The 20,817-nt window shown below is 44.9% G+C and overlaps 1 protein-coding gene across 3 annotated transcripts in view; it reads left to right on the forward strand.

Moving 5' to 3' along the window:
- The window catches only part of LOC118227885 (ankyrin repeat and BTB/POZ domain-containing protein 2-like), a 41,901-nt gene that overhangs the window by 11,159 nt on the left and 9,925 nt on the right, over positions 1-20,817 (forward strand). For all 3 annotated transcript variants that reach the window (XM_035418888.1, XM_035418889.1, XM_035418890.1), the window contains exons 2-3: positions 12,077-12,226; positions 15,615-15,822. In XM_035418888.1, coding sequence (XP_035274779.1) covers positions 12,077-12,226; positions 15,615-15,822 — 358 coding nt within the window. The remainder of the gene's footprint in view (positions 1-12,076; positions 12,227-15,614; positions 15,823-20,817) is intronic.

Consider the following 20,817-nt stretch of genomic DNA (forward strand, 5'->3'; position numbering starts at 1 on the left):
GCTGCCACATGCAGCCTAAATACAGCTGACCAACCATAGGAGTCTGCAGTACATGGTGAAGCAGGGCTTTGAGTGACAGCATTATGAATGTGCAGCAGGGTTTTGAGCGACAGGACTGTAAATCTTCAGCAGCAGTTTAACGCAGAGCTGTTGTTTCTGTGTTTGCTGTGTTTACAGTGAGAACAGTAAGGGCTTACTGTACATCTCTCTCTCTCCACCACAGTCACTCCAGACTATTCCCCCAGCACAGCCAGCAGTCTCACCACTACAGTTACAAATACCGCAAGCCCCATAATTCTACACGGAACCTCACGGGAACAGTTTTTTGGAAACGTAGCATAGCAGAGACTAGGGAAGTAACTATTCTGCTGAAGAGCAAGCGATTTTCCCTATAAAACACTGACACCCTTGATCCATCAACAGCCCTAAAGGCAGGCCTTGGTCCCCATGCCTCTCTGTAGCCACACCTACTTTCTCTGGCGTTCAGCCCTGCATAGTGTCGGGTCTCAGTCTGGAAGAGGAGTGTGGTCTGGTGTGGCCTTCTTGGACACTGTCTGCTCTCAAGCACGGAGAGACAGTTATTTTCTCTCTGCTTTTCTGCTTCCACACAGGAAACTACTGAGATGTCCAAAATTGCTTTTAAAACCAAACTAAACCAAAAACTTTATCCATAAAGAAAAGCTAGAGGGGAACATCATAAGTAGACAGACATTGTAAACACACAGAGACGCCATACATTAAGACCTTCATGAGTTGAATTTCCTGTTGTACGTTACATTGAGACTTGCTTTCGGAAAAAAAAAAAAAAGAAGTCATGGAACTTGGCTGGCTGCCACTACCCCCCGTTCATTGGCTGTGGGCATGTGGGATATCCCATGAGCCTTGGCTGTGGATACAGGTCACTCAGTTTGGGCCAGGCAGTGGCTGGTATTTGTATAGAAATGATTGTGCAAAAAAGCTTGGAACAGAGAGGCCTCTGGGTATCCATGCTGAGGTCAACCTGACATGCCCTAAAAGGAGACTAACGGAAGATGCTCTACAAAAGCCCAGTGTTTGGACAGGAGCTGTGTGTATTAATAGCCCCCTCCTCTGTGCTTAGTCAGCTGGGAAACATTCTACTTTGAGTGTGTTTGTGTGTGTGTGCGCACTCACGTGTGTGTGTGTGTGTGCGTGCATGTGTGCATGCATGAGTGTGTGAGCGTGTAAAATAATTAATCCCTTATCTCTGTCATTGTTTTCTTTGGGGGCTGTATGTGAATTATGAGCAGAGAGCAGAATCCAGCTTTATAATGTGTTAGACTTAGCCTGCCATAGGGTATGAATCATACTGCAGCTCTTGTAATTACTAATTATACAGCCAAGACTCTCAGCTTGTTAAAATAAGAGAGACAATTTCCCTGTAGTTATTTTGTAATTTTAGAGAGTGAATCACTTTCACAATTCTAGTTGGCCTTCATTTCACCTTTGAAACTCAGAAAATGTGTTTTAGTGGTACTCATCAGAAATAGTATTAGAACAGGCTGAAATTGGTACAGAGATGACCGTAGCACTGAGCATTTCCTGTTTTCATAGTTTTATGAGGTGGATGAGAGGTGGTAGCTGGATGCTCAGACTGTTGAGTGTACTGCTAATGAGTTAGCAATGACTAAATTGTTTGTTAAATGGTCCTTTTGAGCATTGTCAATTTGCTGCATCAACAGGGTTTGGCCATTTTATTTTTGAACAAATGACACGTCTCGGTTTCCTAACAAGACCAAAACTGCCCCCATGATATATATTAATAGTGAGAGGTCTGGTCCTGCCAGAAAAAAAAAGAAACCTGTTTTGTGTTATACTGACCACTTTCGAAGCAAATTTTGTCAGTTCACTTACAAGCGCGAATAGCAAGTAGCGGTGACCCTAAAAAAAACAAGAGTAATGAGCTCTGGAGGGCTGCAGTTCTTGTGAATCCTCCTCTGTTTTCTCCATCTCGAGTATGAATCGGTGCTCTCACTGACCGTTTGGCTTCCGCACCAGTAGCTCCTGTAGCTTCCTCCGGTTATCGCTCCTGTGCACAGTTCCCCTCGGTTTCATTCACAGCGTAGCGAGATGGTGGATAGCTTGATGATGTTTATCAGTCTCTCTCTCACATTTTTCCATTCTCGCCCTCTCTCTCTCTCTGACTCCCCGGCATTAAGCCAGGAGAAAGATAGTTGAGTGGGGGAAGGGACTTGGAGAAGTTTCTCCTTCCAAAGAGAAACACACACACGCACACACGCACACACACATCCAAGAGAGCCTACAACCAACGCCCACTATCTGGCTGGGACTGAGGACTAGTTCTTTTTGTCACCTCCAATTTGTGTCCCCTGTCCCATTCACTCACATGCACAGTCAGAAAGCTTAGATGATTATATGTTAAACCTGCCTTTCAGACTGCTTTTGTGCGGCAAGAACGGCATCCTGCAGTGTGTGAGAACATGTACACACCACACTCCCTTGCCTTTTATGATCTTTGTTTCAGAGCTGACAGAATTAAAGCAAGGTTTCTAAAACCGTGACCATCCCCAGAAACCCCTCAGTAGGGAAATATGTGACCCAAATGGGGACTAATTGGTTGTAAGCGAACGTTCTCACACTAAGCCTTTGTCTATCTGTGAGCTCTGCTACAGGGGGGCGAGGGAGGGAGTCGTGTCTTAAGTAGGTGTGGGCTCCATAGGCCTTTGTGTCTGATGTGAGGATCGCCTTTGTCTTCTTACTCGTCTTCTCCCACTCATGTTGTGTGTGCATGAGTGAGTTTGTGAGCAAGCAACTGTGAACTTGTGTGTTGGATGTGTTTCTATACACATGTGCCTGTGCATATGCATGTGCTCTGGTGTGCCTGCACATAGGTAGGTGTGTGTGTGTGTGTGTGTGTGTGTGTACATGTGCACAAGTTCAAATATCTATGTGTTTATGCAGTTTACAGAGTGAGGGGTAAGGCCATTTAAAAGCCTTAGTGCTCTGACTGTTATACTGCTGAATCACTGTGAGCTTAGAGAGCTCTGAGGACACTTCCAGTAGTGTGGCTAAAACCAAGAGGTTGTATAGAAATGTGTTTTATATTATATATACTGTATATATCTACTTGCTCTGACAGTACATTTTTCATGTTCAAGTAGATATTTTTCAATTAATAATTATTACTGACTTAGTTATTTGTTTGGAATACACAGTATTCCGGGTCTTTGCTTAAGTCTTCATTCTTGCTAGGGAAGCATTTGAAAACAGCTGTCGATTTTAAATTGTGCACTGGATGCATGGGTGGTGTGGTATATTCTGAAGAGGGAGCACTCTTTGTAATTATAGGCAGTGCATTAGTCTTGCGTGTAACTGGGCTGAATATCACTTAATGTTGCCAGGAAAGTGAGGTTACGTTTCTGCTCTGTAAAATGGAGGCTTGGAGCTGAAGTATACTCACAGTTCATGGCATGTGTTAATCAAACCCCTGTCAAATGCATCTGCATCTGTCGTTAGCAAATGCATCCTGTAGGACTACCTTTAAAATCAGTTTGTTGCTTTAGGGCAGAAGGTTTTTGGCAGAATTGTCTGTGGGTTCCACGGAATGTTAATCTGCTTTAGATTTCACAGGAATTTGGGTTCACACTTTGATATACACAAGCTCCCAGTCAACCCTATTTATCGTAAGAGAAACTATAGATGATCTGGAGGGAAACTATAAAAGGCTGGAAAAAAAGATCAAGAATTCTAATCCAGTCATAAGATTACTGGATTGCACTAACAGTGCAATACTGTTTTTTTTTTCTTCTTCTACAGGATAAAACTGGAGCTTTGTAGCTCCAGATTTTCCTCTCTAGCATAAGCATTGATGACAAACCAGTTACAGCCAACACATCACTATCTTCCACAGTCTGTTTATTTAAAAACAAATTATTACTGGCAAGAGAAAGGGACAGCATGGTTTCGAGGAAGTCTTTTTTTTCTTTCTGTTATTCAGTTCAGACACGCCCCGTAGGACTTGTTTGAACATCCCTATCTAAAAATGCTTTGAGATAACGGCGCTAAGCGCACCCGATCTTCTTAACGAAAGTTTCAATCGAACTTTTCCTCAGACGGACTTGGTGCGGTTCACGTGCCCAACAGCAGCGGCATTGTGCTAGCTTAGATAATGAGAACATTGTGCGCAATAGCGGGCTGCCTGGGCTCGCTGTTTAACGTTTTGGACGAGAAAGCGAAGAGAATAGGTTTGTTCCGCAATTTAAGGGGAGCCAATTAAAAAAGCCTGTGACACCCCATGAGAAGGTCGAACTGGGATTATACTCTGATCTTTTTACAAATCAGCTCCTTTGTCATACATTTGAAAGTTGAATTGGAAAGATTTGTTGCTGAACTGTGATTATTTTAAATATGTTAATCAATTTATGCAGTCTTTTGATACATTTGGGCTGTAATTACGTCTGTTTTTGGGCACATTGAGTGATTTGTTACTTTAGGTGACACCACACAGGAGTGATAAAACTGCTTCCACTTTTAACTCGAGACCACCCCTGACCCCCCAGGAGCCAGAAGACGTGTGCGCGATGCCAACCAGAGCAGGCCGGTGACATCTGTCAGTCAGGGCGGCCGTGATTGGACAGCCCTGTGCTGTCATCAGCGCTCTGTCATTGCTGCAGCCTGCTGAGCAGGCCCAGCAACACAGCCTGTGATACTGGTTACATAAACACACAGTTAATTTAACCTTCGGAGAAACGCCTCGCTGCGTGCATGCTCCGGTGTGGCAGATATCCCTCCAGTCACACGGTGTGTGACTGAACCTCTGATGAGGGGATTACCTTTTATAAGCCTGACAGGTCTGCTGAGACTTTTTAAAAATAAATGTTGGGGCTTGTGCTGTGGTGCACTGTGGCCGTTGTAATTTGAGGAAAACAGGTGTTGTCGTTAATCACCAACACATGCAGCCAACAGATGGGAGACAGAAATTAGTCTGAGCACAGCCCACAAACACCATGTCAGAACCAGAACCAGACAGGAGGTGGAAAAAAGTATATATGGGTTCAGATTGAGATCTGTTCATACCTGTGAGGAGCTTGTCATCAAAGAGAAAACATTCAACAGCAGCATGTTGATAATGATGGTATGAAAACACTGCACTGACTTAATCTTACTGTACACAGTGCTGTTTTGTTTAATTATGTGGGAAATTCAAGAAACATTCTGTATGAACTTGTAGTAATGAGGTGTTTTGCCTTCCTTACAAAGGCATTTTTGTGGCTTGATGCTCATGTAAACTAAAACCTTATCTTCAGTGTTGATGATTCAATCTACCAGTGTTGTAGTCTAGTCATTTAAATGTAAGTCCAAGTGAAGTCTCAAGTCTCTAGTTCCCTAGTCCAAGTCTAAGCCACCTTACCTCCAAGCCACCTTAGGTCCAAGTCAAGTGGCAAGTCTCCAGCACTCAAGATCGAGGGCAAATCCAGTTCACCGAATCACTAGTTCAAGTTTCATTCCAAGGTATCCCTATGGTACTCTTATTAATGCCCTGAAGCGACTAACTGACAAAAAAAAAAAAAAGAAAAAATCACATTTTAAAGCTATTACAAAATTGATTAAAAGAGCAGCGAGACAGTGCCATTGAATTCCCCTTTTGTCATTTAGGCAGCATGAATAGCACATTAAATGGCAACGGCTACACAAAAAAATTCAAGTCCAAGTCAAAAAATCTCCAAGTCTGAGTTGCCATGGTTATCATGGCTTGAGTCAGACTCGTGTCAAAGTCCTGGCCCTGTGTATGACAAGACTGAAATTTACAACTGTGATCTTTTGCCATCAGGGAAATGTGGCTGTACAACATTAGTGTAAAAGATGTTTTTTAATTCCACGGGCCATGTTTTCTGGGGTTCTGATGGTGGAAACGGTGCACTGTGGTTTTCCTGGATGAGGAAATGGAAGACAGACTGAAAACAGACTGAATGCATACTGGTGTGCTGGTAAAAACATTGTCCATCTATCCATTGTCTATACCCGCTTATCCTGGGCAGGATGTGAAAACATTGTCCTGGATTTAAATAACATTGGTTTTAATTTCCAGACAAATGCAAGTGAAACATATTTTCTTCTTAAACAACAATCTGACAAGTAAATTTGGGCGATTCCTAGTGACTCACCAAACTGTGAGGTATAATCTAACAACTACATTTAATTGTGAGTCGAGGTTACAGACAGATAGTCCAGACCATTGTGTTTGGAAATGCAGGCTCTTGCAGAAAGAAGTGCACTTGCTCTGCAGAGCTCTGTTGCTCTCTCCTCTTCTGAGTGACAGGCTTTATGATCCCTGTATGGATGAATGATGCAAACTAGCGAAAAAAGGCTAACACAGCTGGGACCATTAGCTTGTAGGAGAGCGCTGTCATAAGGGATTATACTGTCAGCACTGAGATGCAGAGAAATGTCACACAATGATAAATGCTTTTCAGCGCCCCCTCCTCCTTCCAGCGAGGCTCCTCAAAGCATGACATACTGAAATGAGTGGATCAGTACCATTTGTGCAGTCGAGGGGTTGTCCGTCATCCGCAGCTGAATGGAAATACTTCTTAAAGTAAGATTTCAGTCCCGTCACTATAGAAACGGTGTGACAAGGCGTTGCCATGGCAGCAGAGGAACACAACTTGCGCTCGGTCGGCCGGTACAAGCAGGCCAAGGTACCGAGGGCTGCTGGTGTGGGGACAGCTGCATATGGGGAAGTGGGCGTGGCACATTCCGGAACCCCTTCCACCAAGGACATACTGCGGAACGGTCTAACCACGGACAGCTACTGCATGCGGTTAGATTTAAAAGTGGAGAATATTAAAATATCGCATATTTATATATTCAGCTGTGCTGTTACAGCTGTGGTGATGCTATCTCACAGCACTGTCACACATTTCAGTTCTGCCGCAACCTCAGAGATCTGTCTCAGTTTAGACCCAAGTGCGGTCAGTCCTTTTAGCAGCCGCAAAACTGAGCTTTGTCTTCATCTGTGTTTCATCCACCAAGCTACAGCCTTCGTGAATTTTCTGTCCGCAGTCAGTCAATCACAGACTAAGTTTCCGGAGTGAGGAGCAAGTCAGTAAACCAGTAGTCTGGTGCCTTCTGGCTATCTGTTTATCCCTCGCATAGATATGTTTGTGTTTATCGTGGCTTATGCTGTTAGACTGGAACAGCCCAGCTGGCTGTAGCCCTTCTGATTTTTAGTGAGATAAAAGTATATGAAGGGCTCACCAACATTAAAACTGGGAGGTTTTCGGGTCCGTTTTAATAACAGGCCTGGCGTGGTGAGCGGCTGGGTTTAGGCTCATTATCTGTGCCTAATTAAGCTTAGTGCACTGACAGGTTGAAACGTGCCAGGGAAGGTGGCTGTGGAATCCAGCTCCATTGTGTGGAAGGGACAGAGTCAGCAGATACGCCACCAACGGGCTGCAGCTTCTGCACAATGAGATGGAGCTGGGCTTTGAACAGAGATGCGGGTCACAGGGTCACACCTGGGGAAAGGGCTGATACTCACGCCGTATGGAGCCAACCGCCAAAAATGAGGCCTGCTCGTTTGATTACAGAGAGCACAAGGGGTGCAGTCCATGAGGGCTTGGTGCTCGCACTGAATAAATGCTTCTTTTTTGTGGAGAGAAAATCCCTCTTTGTGCCCTATCATAATTGCTTGTGAAAAGCTTGAAGGGCGTTCCTGGGTGGTGGTAGTAGTCGTTGGTGCAGGGACAGCGCCTCTCACACTCCACAGTCTCACAGTAGCAGTAGTCCATACAAAAAGTATTGTGTATACAGTCAGCAGTTACATCATCAGTGAAGACTCAAAAGTGAGTCAGTTCCAGAGGCAGTAATTCATGCTCAAGCTATAACACTAACGCCACCATGTTTCAAAGATGAGGCGGTGTCCTTTCAATCATGAGCAGTTCCTTTCTTTGTCCACACTTTTCTCTTTCGATCACTTACAGGTACAGGTTAATACTCATCTGCATGAAATAATTTGTTCCAGAACTCTTTAAGTTTTCTTAATGTACTTTTTTCCAGCAAATTCTAACCTGGCCTTTCTGTTCTTGAGGCTTGCTAGTAGTTTTCACATATGCTGGAGTAGTCTTTTCTTTATTTTAGTCTCTGACACATCTATGCCTACATCCTAGAGAGTTTTTGTGATCTGATTGACATTTTCCTACATTTTATTACTTGGTCTACCGGGTTGTTTGCTATTGTTGAGCTCACCAGTGCATTCTTGCTTCTTAACAATTGTGACAAACCCAATAGTTTGGCTTTGCCTCTGATTGATTAATTAAACTTTTTCCACTTCATGTTGGCCTGCATTACTGTCATCGACACTTCGTTGGTCGTCATGTTGAGACACGACAGTAACACTCCAAATGCAAATACCACACCCAGAATCAACACTAGACCTTTTGTTAACTTTCTTGTGCATTAACTAATGATGCAACAACACACTGCTGGCCAAGAAACAACTTTGCAGCCAATAATTGTCCAAATACTTTTGGTCCCCAAAAATGGGGGTTACAGTGTATACAAATGGCTGCAATTACTACACAAATACCCTCAAATTAAAGCTGACAGTCAGCCCTTTAACCTCATATTCATTGTTTCATTTCAAATCCATGTCTGTAATATGCATAACACATGTGAAATATATTGCATTCATATTTCATTGTACCTTTTGAAATATTGGAAACCCTGTGAAACAGGTCTGTACACTTGGGAAAAATGATAGAGGATCTCTCTCTCTCTCTCTCTCTCTCTCTCTCTTTCTGTCTGTCTCCCTCTTCTTTTAGCTGTGGCCGAAATACATGTCACTCTCACATGCAATTGGCATATCTCATATATTGTGTGTTTGGAGCTGGGAGTGAGAGTGGACAATGCCAAGGTCTGGTGAAATAAGTACAACATGTAAATCATGACAACTGTGTCTTGCAATCACGAAGTCTTGCATGATTGCAAGTCTGAAGTGTGATTTCTATGATGATTTGAGTTATTTAATACCAAACAAACCTCATAATCCTCCTGTCCTCTCTACCACCAATCTGCCATCTGAGAGTAACAGGAGAGCTAAAATATTTTAATTCCTTTTCAAGTTCTCTCGACCGTGTGTGCTGACATGTGAAGTCTTTACTGAAAAACATGGCGGTATATCAGCATCTGTTCCAGATGTTTCCGCGATCAGTCATCTCGAGCTCTTTTCCTTTTGCTTGGCAGAGCCGTCGGCCTCGTACGCCAGCGCAAGGCTTTGCTGTTTGTCTGAACTCGGCAGACCCACTGAGAACAGTTCCACTCAGTGCAGCTGCTGGCCCGGCCTACCGCCGTAACCGTTTCAGCTGCTGTAGCGTTTGAAATGCAGAGCCGGGGCCGGCCGTGAGCTTTGCGTTAGCGTAGCGTTAGCGTAGCGCGGCGCGCGTGTGGTGTGCTGACTGGGCGTGTCTGTGGAGCCGGGCGCAGCAGGTGCGTAGCGGACTCTGTCCGTGCTCTCTCTCGCTCCCTCTCCTTCTCTCTTCCCTCCACCCTCGGCGAGAGAGCGTGTGTTCTCACCGACGAGTGAGCCTGTGTGTCAGAGAGGGTGTGTCCGCCCTGTGAATGCGCACGTACGCTGTCACTGTGTGTTTGCACTGCTGAGTCATATGGTGCCTGTCACCCTGCTAAAGTGGATATACGTCCGCTATAAATCTGCCCACTGAGACGCCGTCTGTCACCGCCTTTGACTCATGGCTTTTCACCTTGAGCGGTATTATGAAAAAGTGTGTTTTACAAATTATAGTCATTTTGAAATGTTATAGATCAACTTTATGTAATGGTATAACCATATCACTAAGTCATACTTTACTATCATCATATCAAGTAACTGCATTTTGTAAAGACTGGATGGTTGTAAGGGTTCGAATTAGTCTCTCAGCTGTACGGGAGCAGTACATGAGCACCCCTCAGTACCCTGGGGAACTCTGGGAAGTCTGGAAACACAGAACATGGGTAATAATAACTCTTTTGTTATTGTCTGTGTCAAACACACACACTGATTAATTCATTGGACGGGCCTGCAGACATAGATAGGTTTCCCAAGGTCTTATTCCGGATCAGTATTCACATTTTACGCTATTAAGGACTGAAGACTTCAGAACAGTTTGTGAACTGGGGTCAGATCAGTGTTTTGGTGTGTGAATGTCTTAGAGTGGATCACAGGGATGGTAACAGGACGAGGAAAGGGGCTCTCCTGGGGGTGTGTGAGAGGAAATGCTGTCTGGAACCCAGTGTGAACCCAGTTATATCTGATCAGCCTGGGCCTTAGGGATGGGGCTAACTCATGTGACTGTTAGGGGAAAGTCTATGGGCCTTACTCATCAGCTCAACTAAATCCATAACTTCCTGTTTCACCAGAAGGAAGAATAAGAGTTATTTACCTGTCTATATGATTTCTATCTTGTCCTCCTCCTCTCTTTCTTTTTATTACTTCTTTTGATGTTCCGATATTTTTCTTCATCCTAAAGAAATCCCCATCTCATACTTGAGTGAATTAGCAGCATATGTGTCTGCTTTGAACACACTCTCTTTGGTCCTTCCAATGAATTAGCCTACAAAGATGCAATAAAAAATCCTGAATATTTAAAATGGCTTCCCGAGAAAATAGGTGATCTTCCTTTGTTTTCACTCTGCCCAACCGAGGCGCTTGTTCTACTTTCTGTTTCCCAGGAAACTCAGAACCGTTCTGTGTGTAGAGATACTGAGTGTGGAGAAAAATCAGGAGAAAACACCCCTCCCCCGGCGACTGCACAAACATGCTTGCTGAGATTAAAGGGCTGTTTCTCGTCATGTTCAAATTGTGTTTGGCATACTCAAAATGTATTCGATTTTGAAGGAGCTCTATTCTGGGGCATGCAGCCTGATAGATTTCAGTGGAACCGGGTAAATTGTGTCATTAATTGCTAAGCACTAGACTGAGGCGATGTGTTTTTCGTTCTCCGGTTTCTGCTCTTAGCAGTGGAATTGTGGGATATTAATGAGTTGAAGCCTTTTTATGAGCACACGCTTCGGAGTGTGGGGCTCATTTGTGGGTTTAGAACTATTGATTGAAGGCTGTCTTACAATAATGCAAGGATTGGATTGTGAAAATGAATTTAATATCCTGAACTGTTGGTGGAACTGAAATATGGATTTATATTGTTTATTATTTATCTCATGAAGTGAAATCACATTTAAATCTGAGTTGAGTTTTTATGTATTATTTTTATTAATAAATAATCAAAAATTATATTACATTCAAATTGCATAATTTATTATCCATACAAGCAAAGGTTGTATTTACGTAATTTAAAGAAATACTTAAAACAAAAACAAATTTAAAGTTCTACACTTGTGAGCCTCTGGTTATTTTGCTCACTGGACAGATCTTTACTAGACGCTTAGCAGGATGTTCGCTGTACAGTAGTGAGAATGGAACATGTTTAGCCCTGTTCAGCAGAAGTTTTTGTATCACATGGTGTACAAGAGCTTAATTTGCCAACACTCCGTGGTTGGCCTCGGGTTGGTTTCAGGACTATCCCCTTAAAATCATTGTAAACAGTTTCTCTTGTGTAAATAAATGTGGTCATAGTGTAAATCACAGCCAGCTGGTGGAGGTAATGGGGAGGGGCGGGTCTGTGGTGGGGGTGTGGGCGGTGCTTTAAGAGTCTAGTCTTGGTGATGCAATCCAAGTGTTTTTATGGGCATGACTAATTACAGCGCATGCAGTGTGAAGCATCTGCTGCAGTATTCTACACGCCACACACATCACATGACAGGTGTGTTTACACCATACATGAGGTCATAGGGAAACTGAGTATAAATATACTGATTAAAACCATAAATAGGAAGACCCATTCTTACTATGTGGCTGATGGGCATATGTATTCATATATATTCATTCATATTGAATTTCATCTCACATGGAAGTTACCCCTGCCCTGTGATAAGATAGTATGTATTGATTGAGATTTTGTGGCTGTTCATGGAAGGCTTTGACCAATGGAAAGTTTGTAAGCCTAATTGTGTGTGTGTGTGTGTGTGTGTGTGTGTGTGTGTCCAGGCGTCCTGTCCCTGCCTGCCCACTTCAGCCCGTACACGGAGGGCGAGCAGTCGGGCGTTGAGAGTCGGGAGGACGCCTACGCCCAGCTGGAGCTGCGCACCCTGGAGCAGGCCCTGCTGGCCACCTGTGTGGGGAGCATCTCTGAGCTCAGTGAGTACCACAGCGTTACCTACCTCTACGTTTGTGTGTGTGTCTGTCTGTCTGTCTGTGTGTCTTTCTGTCTGCCGGCCGGCCGGCCTGCCGGTCTGTCTGTAAGTCTGTCAGTCGGCTGCACCTCTCCTGTCTGTCTGAACTTTGCTTCCCCTGTTACCCTCCCATGTCTGTCTCTCCGCCTGGGTAATAACAGGTTACTGAATAACTGACCCCAAAATTAAATAATAATTTTTGTATTTTTGGTGAATTAATATTGGATAATAAATCTGTCCACTATATTCCTTTTCCCACGCAAGCCCTGTTGACATAGTTCAGTGGACATGTGTGTGTGTGTTCCTGGGAAAAACAGCAGATTGGTGACTAATGCGTGCAGTGAAAATGAGTAAGGATGAGACAGAGTTTGTGAGAGGACTGTGACTATGTGCCTCAGGTCAAGCTGGAGAGCTCTGTCTCGGTACAGAGATCGTCTCTGGCATCAGCCTAAAAGCTGCGTGCTTCGACAGTGGGGACACTTGGGCAACATACGTCATTCTTTCTGAAGTAACTGGAAGTGGGGTCCTACCGCAGGAAGCGGAACAATGTGACAGGAAGTGAGACCCTGTGGCAGGAAGTGGGCCCATGCAACAGATAGTCAGGCTCTGTGCGGTCCATAGCCTGATAATGGCCTGTGAAATCAGGGGAAGTGCAGAGGAAGAGTGTAAGTGTTAAGTCCTGATCAGACCAGAGGAGACATCACACGGTCACATGGAAGCTGCATGACTTTGCTGGTTATCAGCTGTCTTATTAACATCCGACAGACGTGGCGTTTTTCCCCCGGAACCATTTCATACAGCTTCTGAATTTTGGATGTTTACTACTGCATCAGGTATAATTACATTACATTACATTTATTTGGCAGACTCTTTTATTCAAAACGACGTACAAAAGTGCATTTCATGGTCATAGACAACTGCTAAACACAGGTTCAGTAAGGTACAATACTTATTTTGTACAGCTATTTCTAGTCAAGAACACAGTTTAGTTCACACAGTGAATTAAAGAAGAAAAATAGACAAAAAGAAAGGCAATACGCCACGTGGTGGTGATGATTGTTATTGCGCTCAAAAATATTTGATCAATTTTGTTGCGGTTTATCACCCAGCCCGAGTGAGGGACAACCCTGCAAACTGAATCCCTCCCTCGCTGGGCAAGGCTGTGACCGCTTATGTGCAGAGCTGCAGAGCTGCAGAGCTGCCTTCCATAGCCAGCCAAGGCCCATTCAGGAGAACCCCAGAGTTTGATTTCGTCCTGAGGTTGATTTTATCCTGCATGTATTCATGTATTTCAGTGGGAATGACTGCATGTTTTGTTCAGGCTCCTGAATGTGTTTTGAATGTGGAGAGTTTCCTGGCAGTGCATATGGAGGGCATGCTGTGTGCTACCTGGCATTGCTCTTCCCCCAGTTGTGTGTGTGTGTGTGTATGTGTGCATGTGTGTGTGTTTGTGTGTGTATGTGGATGTATGTGTGTGTGTTTGCGTGTGTGTGTTTGCACGTGTGTGAGTCTGCGGTAAGGCTGCACCACACAGGCGTGTGTTTAGGTTAGCGGCTCTGAATGAGGGGGTGTCAGGGGCTCGGTAAGGGGGCGGGGGAGGGCAGTTTCCTCTGCAAACTCCTAAACACTCTCGCACTTGTCCCTGTAGCACAACAGGACCTTCATACAGCTCAGCCGGCGGCGGCGCATTCGAGAGAAGAGCCACAAGCGCGCCCGGTCAGAGCCCTCTTTGTGCCGCCCGCGGAGGAACTTCTCCTCACGCGTGGCTCCGGCGCGGTTAGCCGTGCCAAGGGCGCCAGGCACACTGCGGGCATTTATCTGCACAGAGCCACATTGTGTGTGCCGAGCCTGGGCACACAGGCCCGTCTGGAGAACCGGGCATTAAAGAGCTGTGAGATTAAAGCAGCGTTCAAACGGAATCACTCATTGATATCGTGTGATATGGTGAATGCTGGGTGTAGGCTTTGCTGAAGCTTGGGAAATTGATTTGGTAGGTTGACATTTTAAATGTGTCATTTTTTTTTTGACAAAAGACTGCTGAACCTGAAGAAAAGGACTGCACCAGTTTTAAAATTATTTAGTGATCCTGACTCTGCAGTTCTCATTTTAACTGTACATCCAATGAAACGTGCTTCTTCATATTTAGAAGAAACAGTAAGTGATTAGTATAGTTCTTGTACTAGTTTTATTGTGTGCTGCTGTGGGGCTTTTATATAATGCTATTGCTTCATGCTCTCCTGCAAAGTAAAATAGCTAAATATTACAAATAATCCAAGAGGGTTGTTTTTAATATCCCGTACCCATTTGGGGGCAGTAATGCCAGTTTGAAAATGTAATAAGGGGCGATTACTGAAGAAATCCGTTTGAGGCCCTTGGAGGGCTTGTACAGATACAAAGGAGCCAGTTGTGTGCCTTGCTGCTGGTGGGGAGTTATGAGTTGGGCAACACACCGGGGGGTCTATCTCCTGCTGTGTGACCCCCCCCCCCCCCACTTTCCACAGCCACACTCAAAGGTTTCTGGTTAAAAATCAAACCCTAGAGTAATTGCACTTAATTTGAGGTGCTCGCTCGCACAGAGTAACTGCCCCCATCCCTTACATCTCCATGTCTCCCCCATGAAGCCCAGGCTGCCTGGTTATCTCCCCACTGTGAGATGCTATCTCGCCCGCCGCCAGGGTTGCGCTCGTGCGTTTTCGATCTGAGTTGGTCTGAAGAATGTAAGCTGTTTCGTGCGTGGCGCTAGGTGGGGGCCGAGCGGAGTTTGTCTCCGTGCCATCTGATGATGAACGCAGACCCACAGGCACAAGCCTCTGGCTTCCTCTGCCACTCTTCCCTGGCTTCCTGTCCCTCTCCGGCGGCCCCGGGGAAATTTCCCAGCATTCCTCTGGAACAGAGCGACGGAGGCAGAGGATTCTGATTAAAGAGCCCGATGGGGATTTGTCTCTCGGTCAAAAACCCAATCTTGAGCTGTCATATTTTCATTTTATGGGAAATGGTTTTACAGGAGACTTTAAAGTGTTTTTTCTGTAAACAAGTAGGAAGGAAATAGAGTGCATGGAATGAGATGTACCATTTGATGCAAACTACATGTGGGCAGGTTTTCTGTTTAGATCATCAAAGGAAGATCTGTTTTTACAGTAAATGTAGATGAACGGAAGTGCAATTCCCTTAACTGAACAGTAAACACATCCGTCATGATAGGCTAGCTAAACGATGAGAATAACGACTCTTGCAAACTCTAATGTTCTGTTTCCTGACCTGCAAGGATCGTCTTATTTTCCTTATTTATTGTCTGTCTGTCTGAGGCGTGTCTCAGAATGGTTACCTGAGTGGGTGTGTCCTCGTCCCGTCAGGTGACCTGGTCTCTCGGGCCATGCACCACATGCAGCGGCTGAGCGCTGTGCGCCCAGGGACCAGCCCCGCCCGCCAATCCCGCCAGCAGCCCGTCTTCTGGTCTCCCGACGCCCTGCACACCCTCTACTACTACCTGCGCTGCCCCCAGATGGAGTCCATGGAGAACCCCAACCTGGACCCCCCCCGGATGGCTCTCAGCAAGGAGAGGTACGCACAAACACACACATACATACACACACACACACACGTACACACACACGCACGCACGCACATACACACGCACACACACACACACAAACACACACACACAGACACACGCACACACACACACACACACACACACACACGCACGCTCACACACACACGCACACTCACACAGGCAGACACACACACACACAGGCAGGCACACGCACACACACACACACAAACACACACACACACACACACACACGTAAACACACACACACACACACACACACGTAAACACACACACACACACGCACGCACGCACATACACACGCACACACACACACACAAACACACACACACAGACATACACGCACACACACACACACACACACACACACACATAAACACACACACACACAAACACACGCGCACACACACCCCTCCAGTAGGTACACCTCCCGGCACTCAGCTGCCCTGTCAGTGTGTTACTTTGTGTGTCCCGTTACTCTGCTATCCACCGCAAACCACCAGCGGTTTTCAGAAAATACACGCCGGCACTTAATGTTCTTTTGTTTTCCAAATCACGATTGCACTTTCCATCTGGATGTTCTGTTAATTCCCCTTCCCTGAAACCAGATACTGAGACTTTACCTACTTATGGTGATTAATGTTCACGCTGGATGAAGAGATAGAGGATGAAAGAGTTCCAAATTTGATATAGGCTATCCTTGTTTACAAAGAAATAAGATAGATTCCTCTACTCAGTACTTTTTTTATATGGAAGTCGTGTCAGCAATGTGACCTCCAGGATTATATATTCAGCTGCGAGAACAGCGCAAGTCCTCGCTTTCGCTGCTTATCTTGAAACACTGCCACCTAAAACTGGGTGTTGCCAGTAATGGCTGTCAGAACTAATTACGAACTCACAAAGAGCTCATCTCCTTATTTACAAACTTCAGCTCTCCCGGGACCGGGAGTGAATTAAAAAACACATACGCGCAGACACTGACACAGAGCTTCACCAGCTGCTGTGAGTGAAGCAGGGAGCCCACTGCAGGTTTATATTAGTCTCTGCTCGTGGTCCCTCTGCCAAGCCGGTGCAGTCTCCCACGGCAGCTTCTGCGTCTCTCCCTGGAAAGAAAACATGGAAAGAGCCTCACCCACCGCTGGCACGATGCAAACGCTGGAGGAATGAAAAAGGGCCAATGAAATACTGGTGAACTGTGGTAGAGAAACAGACCTGAATCCCTCAACACTGCGTGTTTATTAAGCACAGACGAACCGGACTGAAGCTGAATACCTGGCGTGCGCACGGTTTTGGGGTCTTTGTGGTGTGTTGTGTGTTTGGTGTGTGTATGTATGAGTGTTTATGTGTTTAATGTGCGGTATGTGGATGTGTGGGTGTATTTGCCGTGTGTAAATGTGTGAGTGTGTATGTGTTTAATGTGCGGTATGTGGATGTGTGGGTGTATTTGCCATGTGTAAATGTATGAGTGTTTATGTGTTTAATGTGCGGTATGTGGATGTGTGGGTGTATTTGCCGTGTGTAAATGTATGAGTGTGTATGTGTTTGCTTGTGGTGTATGATATATGTTGTCTTGATGACCTCATAGCTCATAGGGTCACACACAGGTGTTCCATAGGGGCCTGAAGCTGACCATTCTAAATCTAAACTATAAACTTAAATACGTTTTACTCAATTTTAAATAATAATTAATAACCAAACTCTTACCCAACACCAGAACTATGTGTCTGACCATATGTAGATGTGACCACTGAGCCTATGTCTACCAGAAAGGTAGTAGATGTAAGAAGGCATGTGGTAGGGTCTTAATAGGAACAAGTTCACCATGGGGACTCCTGCTGCCTGCCCAGAAGATGCAAGTTTGGGGAGAAACCAGGAATTTGACACTGGTGCATTTTTCTCATGCTATGCCTTCATGTGAAAGCTCTCTCTGCAGTCCTGCTCACTGGCAATGTGGTCTTCATCCCCCGGAGTCCACCCTAACCTTACCTAACCCCACGGCCCTGCCCGAACTCGGGCCTGTAAAATGTACTTTATTTGCAGCGCGTTCGAGGTGATGTGGCAGGGGTCTGAAGGGGGGACCGCTGGGCGATCGCCTTTCAGAGCGATGGGTTTGATGTGGGGCCGAGGGGCTACTTGGATTTCAGGCGGAGCTCAGGGGTGAACGGAGGCCAAAGTTAGACATAGCGGCGGGTGTTCAAGCGTGACCCGAGGGGGCGGAGGGGGCCCCAAACTCATTCGCGCTCGGCGAAGCTTTAGAGCCGTCTGCTGAGAGAACATTCTGTCGTGCAGAGCTTCAACATGGCTGCCTTCGCCTTTTTACCCTCAGATAAGAGCGAACTTAAAAAAAAAAAAAAAGTTCCTTCTTCAGATCTGGTGGCATTCTTTCACGTAGCAGTCATGCAATTATAAGATCAGATTCAAGGGTTCCAGGATAATTGCGATAAATGGTTGATGCGTTCTGTAGTTCTGGCCTGTTTTCCATTTTGTATGCATTTTATGAACATTTACTGAGAAGCTGAGCGAGCCAGCACTCACACACTCAAACGCACACAACTGTTTTTTAACTGATGCCAGAATTGGGATGGTCATCACATCTGCTCAGGGCAGCTTTTTCCCCCCCTAATCCCAGGAAGAGACCTGCTGTTTTAGTTTGCTATTCCTGTATTCCTTTGATATTTAAAAAGAGAAATCATGCATCTCAAAGTTAGGGTTAGGGTTAGATCCAGTTTGTGAATTTTGTAGAAGACAAATTTGATAAACAATAAGTTTGCTGAATTTTTCAGTATTCATTGATGAAGTCCATCTGTGTGATGTGGTTGGATGCCACGTGTTAGGAACAAGCTTTCTGTTTGGGGCAGGATATGCTTGTTGCCATGGTTCTGTTTTAATTTCACTCACATTCTTTTCCTCATTATAATCCCTTTGACCTTTATTCAGTTTCACAGTTTTCTTAAATTTTCTGTTAACTCTGTTTTATACATTATGTGTTCCTCATACAGTGTTCCATATTCCCTTTTCATTCCCTTGAATCTTCAGTGAAGGAAGTATTTTTTAGGTTTAACTTTACTAAAAGAACACACACACACACACACACACACTGTGTTTGATAATGAAGCTGAGATCAAGATGGTTTTTAAATCCATAGGCAGGAATGTCTCAAGGGTTTAACATTTCTATTTTGAGTGCACATTTTTTTTATCTTCCCTCATTTTTGCCCTTGGAGAGACATTCATGTGGGAAATTTCTTCCGTTGTTTTTACACTCCTCCTTCCATGTGTCCTTTGTGGATTTGGGTTATTTATGAAACATCTGCATCATTTTTTGGCATCAGCCATTTACATATGTGAGTAAGACCGGAACGTCCTCCTGGGATGTCACTGTTTCATCTTGCGCAACTCTCTTCTCTTCTCTTCTCTTGGCTCCCAGCAGAGCTCATTAGCTTCATATTAATGTGGAACAGGAATGAGCCCCTCCCCTTTTTTATGATTGGCACATATCTCATCACCTTCTGGGACTGGAGGTGTAGCAGCAGGGGGAGGGGTGTCTGACAGTGTGTTGAGGAAGAGTCACAAGTTCTTTGAAGCCTCTATTTGTTAGTTGTGATGGGGGGGGGGGGGGGAGGGGGAATTTCTATGTCACCCCCCCCCCTCCCAGCATGCAGCCCTTGGGGCACAGCTCTTTGTGTGAGTGACATGAAACAGAGGGAGAGAATCCTTCTGTCTACTGGGCCCTGGGGTAGCAACACATAGGAACTACACAGAGCCGTGTTATCATCATCTGAACACAATCATTCTGTGTCTTCATTCTTTCTGTCTTCACCCTACAAATCATGTCAAATCAAAAAAAGCACTGATGAGCATCTGCAGTACATATAATATAATAATGCTGCTTTTTGAAAAAATATGTCTATACAGACTAAAGCGAGCTTAGTTGTAAGTGTGCAGGCCTGTAGTTGCAATCACTGTGAATAGAATCTTGTGAGCCTATGTGGATTTCTAATTGTCTAGGTTTGCCACCAGGGTCTATTTCTGACAATACTGCTGCAGCATACCCAGGTTGTTCCATAGACCCTGATGTTTTGGTGGGTATGGGACCAGGTCAACTCCATACATTACAGTAGCAGTTTGGTACAATTGGCCTGTAGTGTTTGTGAGGCAAGCATGTTGATGTGCATGTTGAGGATGAAAAGGCTGTTCATAATTAACTCATTTCTTGATGTGCCTGCTCTCTTTGTGTATGTCCTTTATCATTCACTTATCGTCTTTTCTTTCTTTTTTTCTTCTTAAAACACAGGCCTTGATTATACAATGTAAGCTGAGTCAAGCAGAGATGCACGGTATCTCAGTCCCCTGCACAGAAGCTGTTTCTTTACTGTGGCACTGCGATACTAATGCGTTTCCAATGCAGCGATTGTTTCCGTCGATATCTTCCTTTCCCTCCATCTCCCCATCTCCCAGAAGGCCCGGAGTGTTCTCTCAGTTCTCCCCGGCGCCTCTCGCCAAACGGATGCCGCTTAATGCCGGCTCTGTGACGGATGTCTCAATGCTGACTTTGTGATGCTGCGGATACCTCAATGCTGGCTTTGAGACAGATGTTCCAAGGACTGCCAAGGCTCCTCGCGCGTTTTTTCTTTCTTCACATTTCCCCACTGGCACAGTAGGGGAAGTTATTCCCCTCCAAACCACAAAATATAAATAAATAAATAAAGGCAGGCCATTCATGTCAGAGAAGCCACCTTTTAAAATGTAACCGTCGTGCCAGAGTTCCTGCTGCAGTTGAGGTCTGGGAGATCAAAGCATAGAGGGATGCCCATCGTATCAACTGGTGAAAGCAAAGACTGTTAATTGCATACATATATATATATATATATATCTCATTTAATCATCTCTAAGTGCTTTTTACAGTGAAATGGGGAAACATACTCTAACCACCATCTATGTGTACGACTCCAGAAATTTTCCAGCGGAATTACTGAAAGTAGGTCT

The sequence above is a fragment of the Anguilla anguilla genome, chromosome 5 (genome assembly GCF_013347855.1).
Source record: "Anguilla anguilla isolate fAngAng1 chromosome 5, fAngAng1.pri, whole genome shotgun sequence".
NCBI classification, from domain to species: Eukaryota; Metazoa; Chordata; class Actinopteri; order Anguilliformes; family Anguillidae; genus Anguilla; species Anguilla anguilla.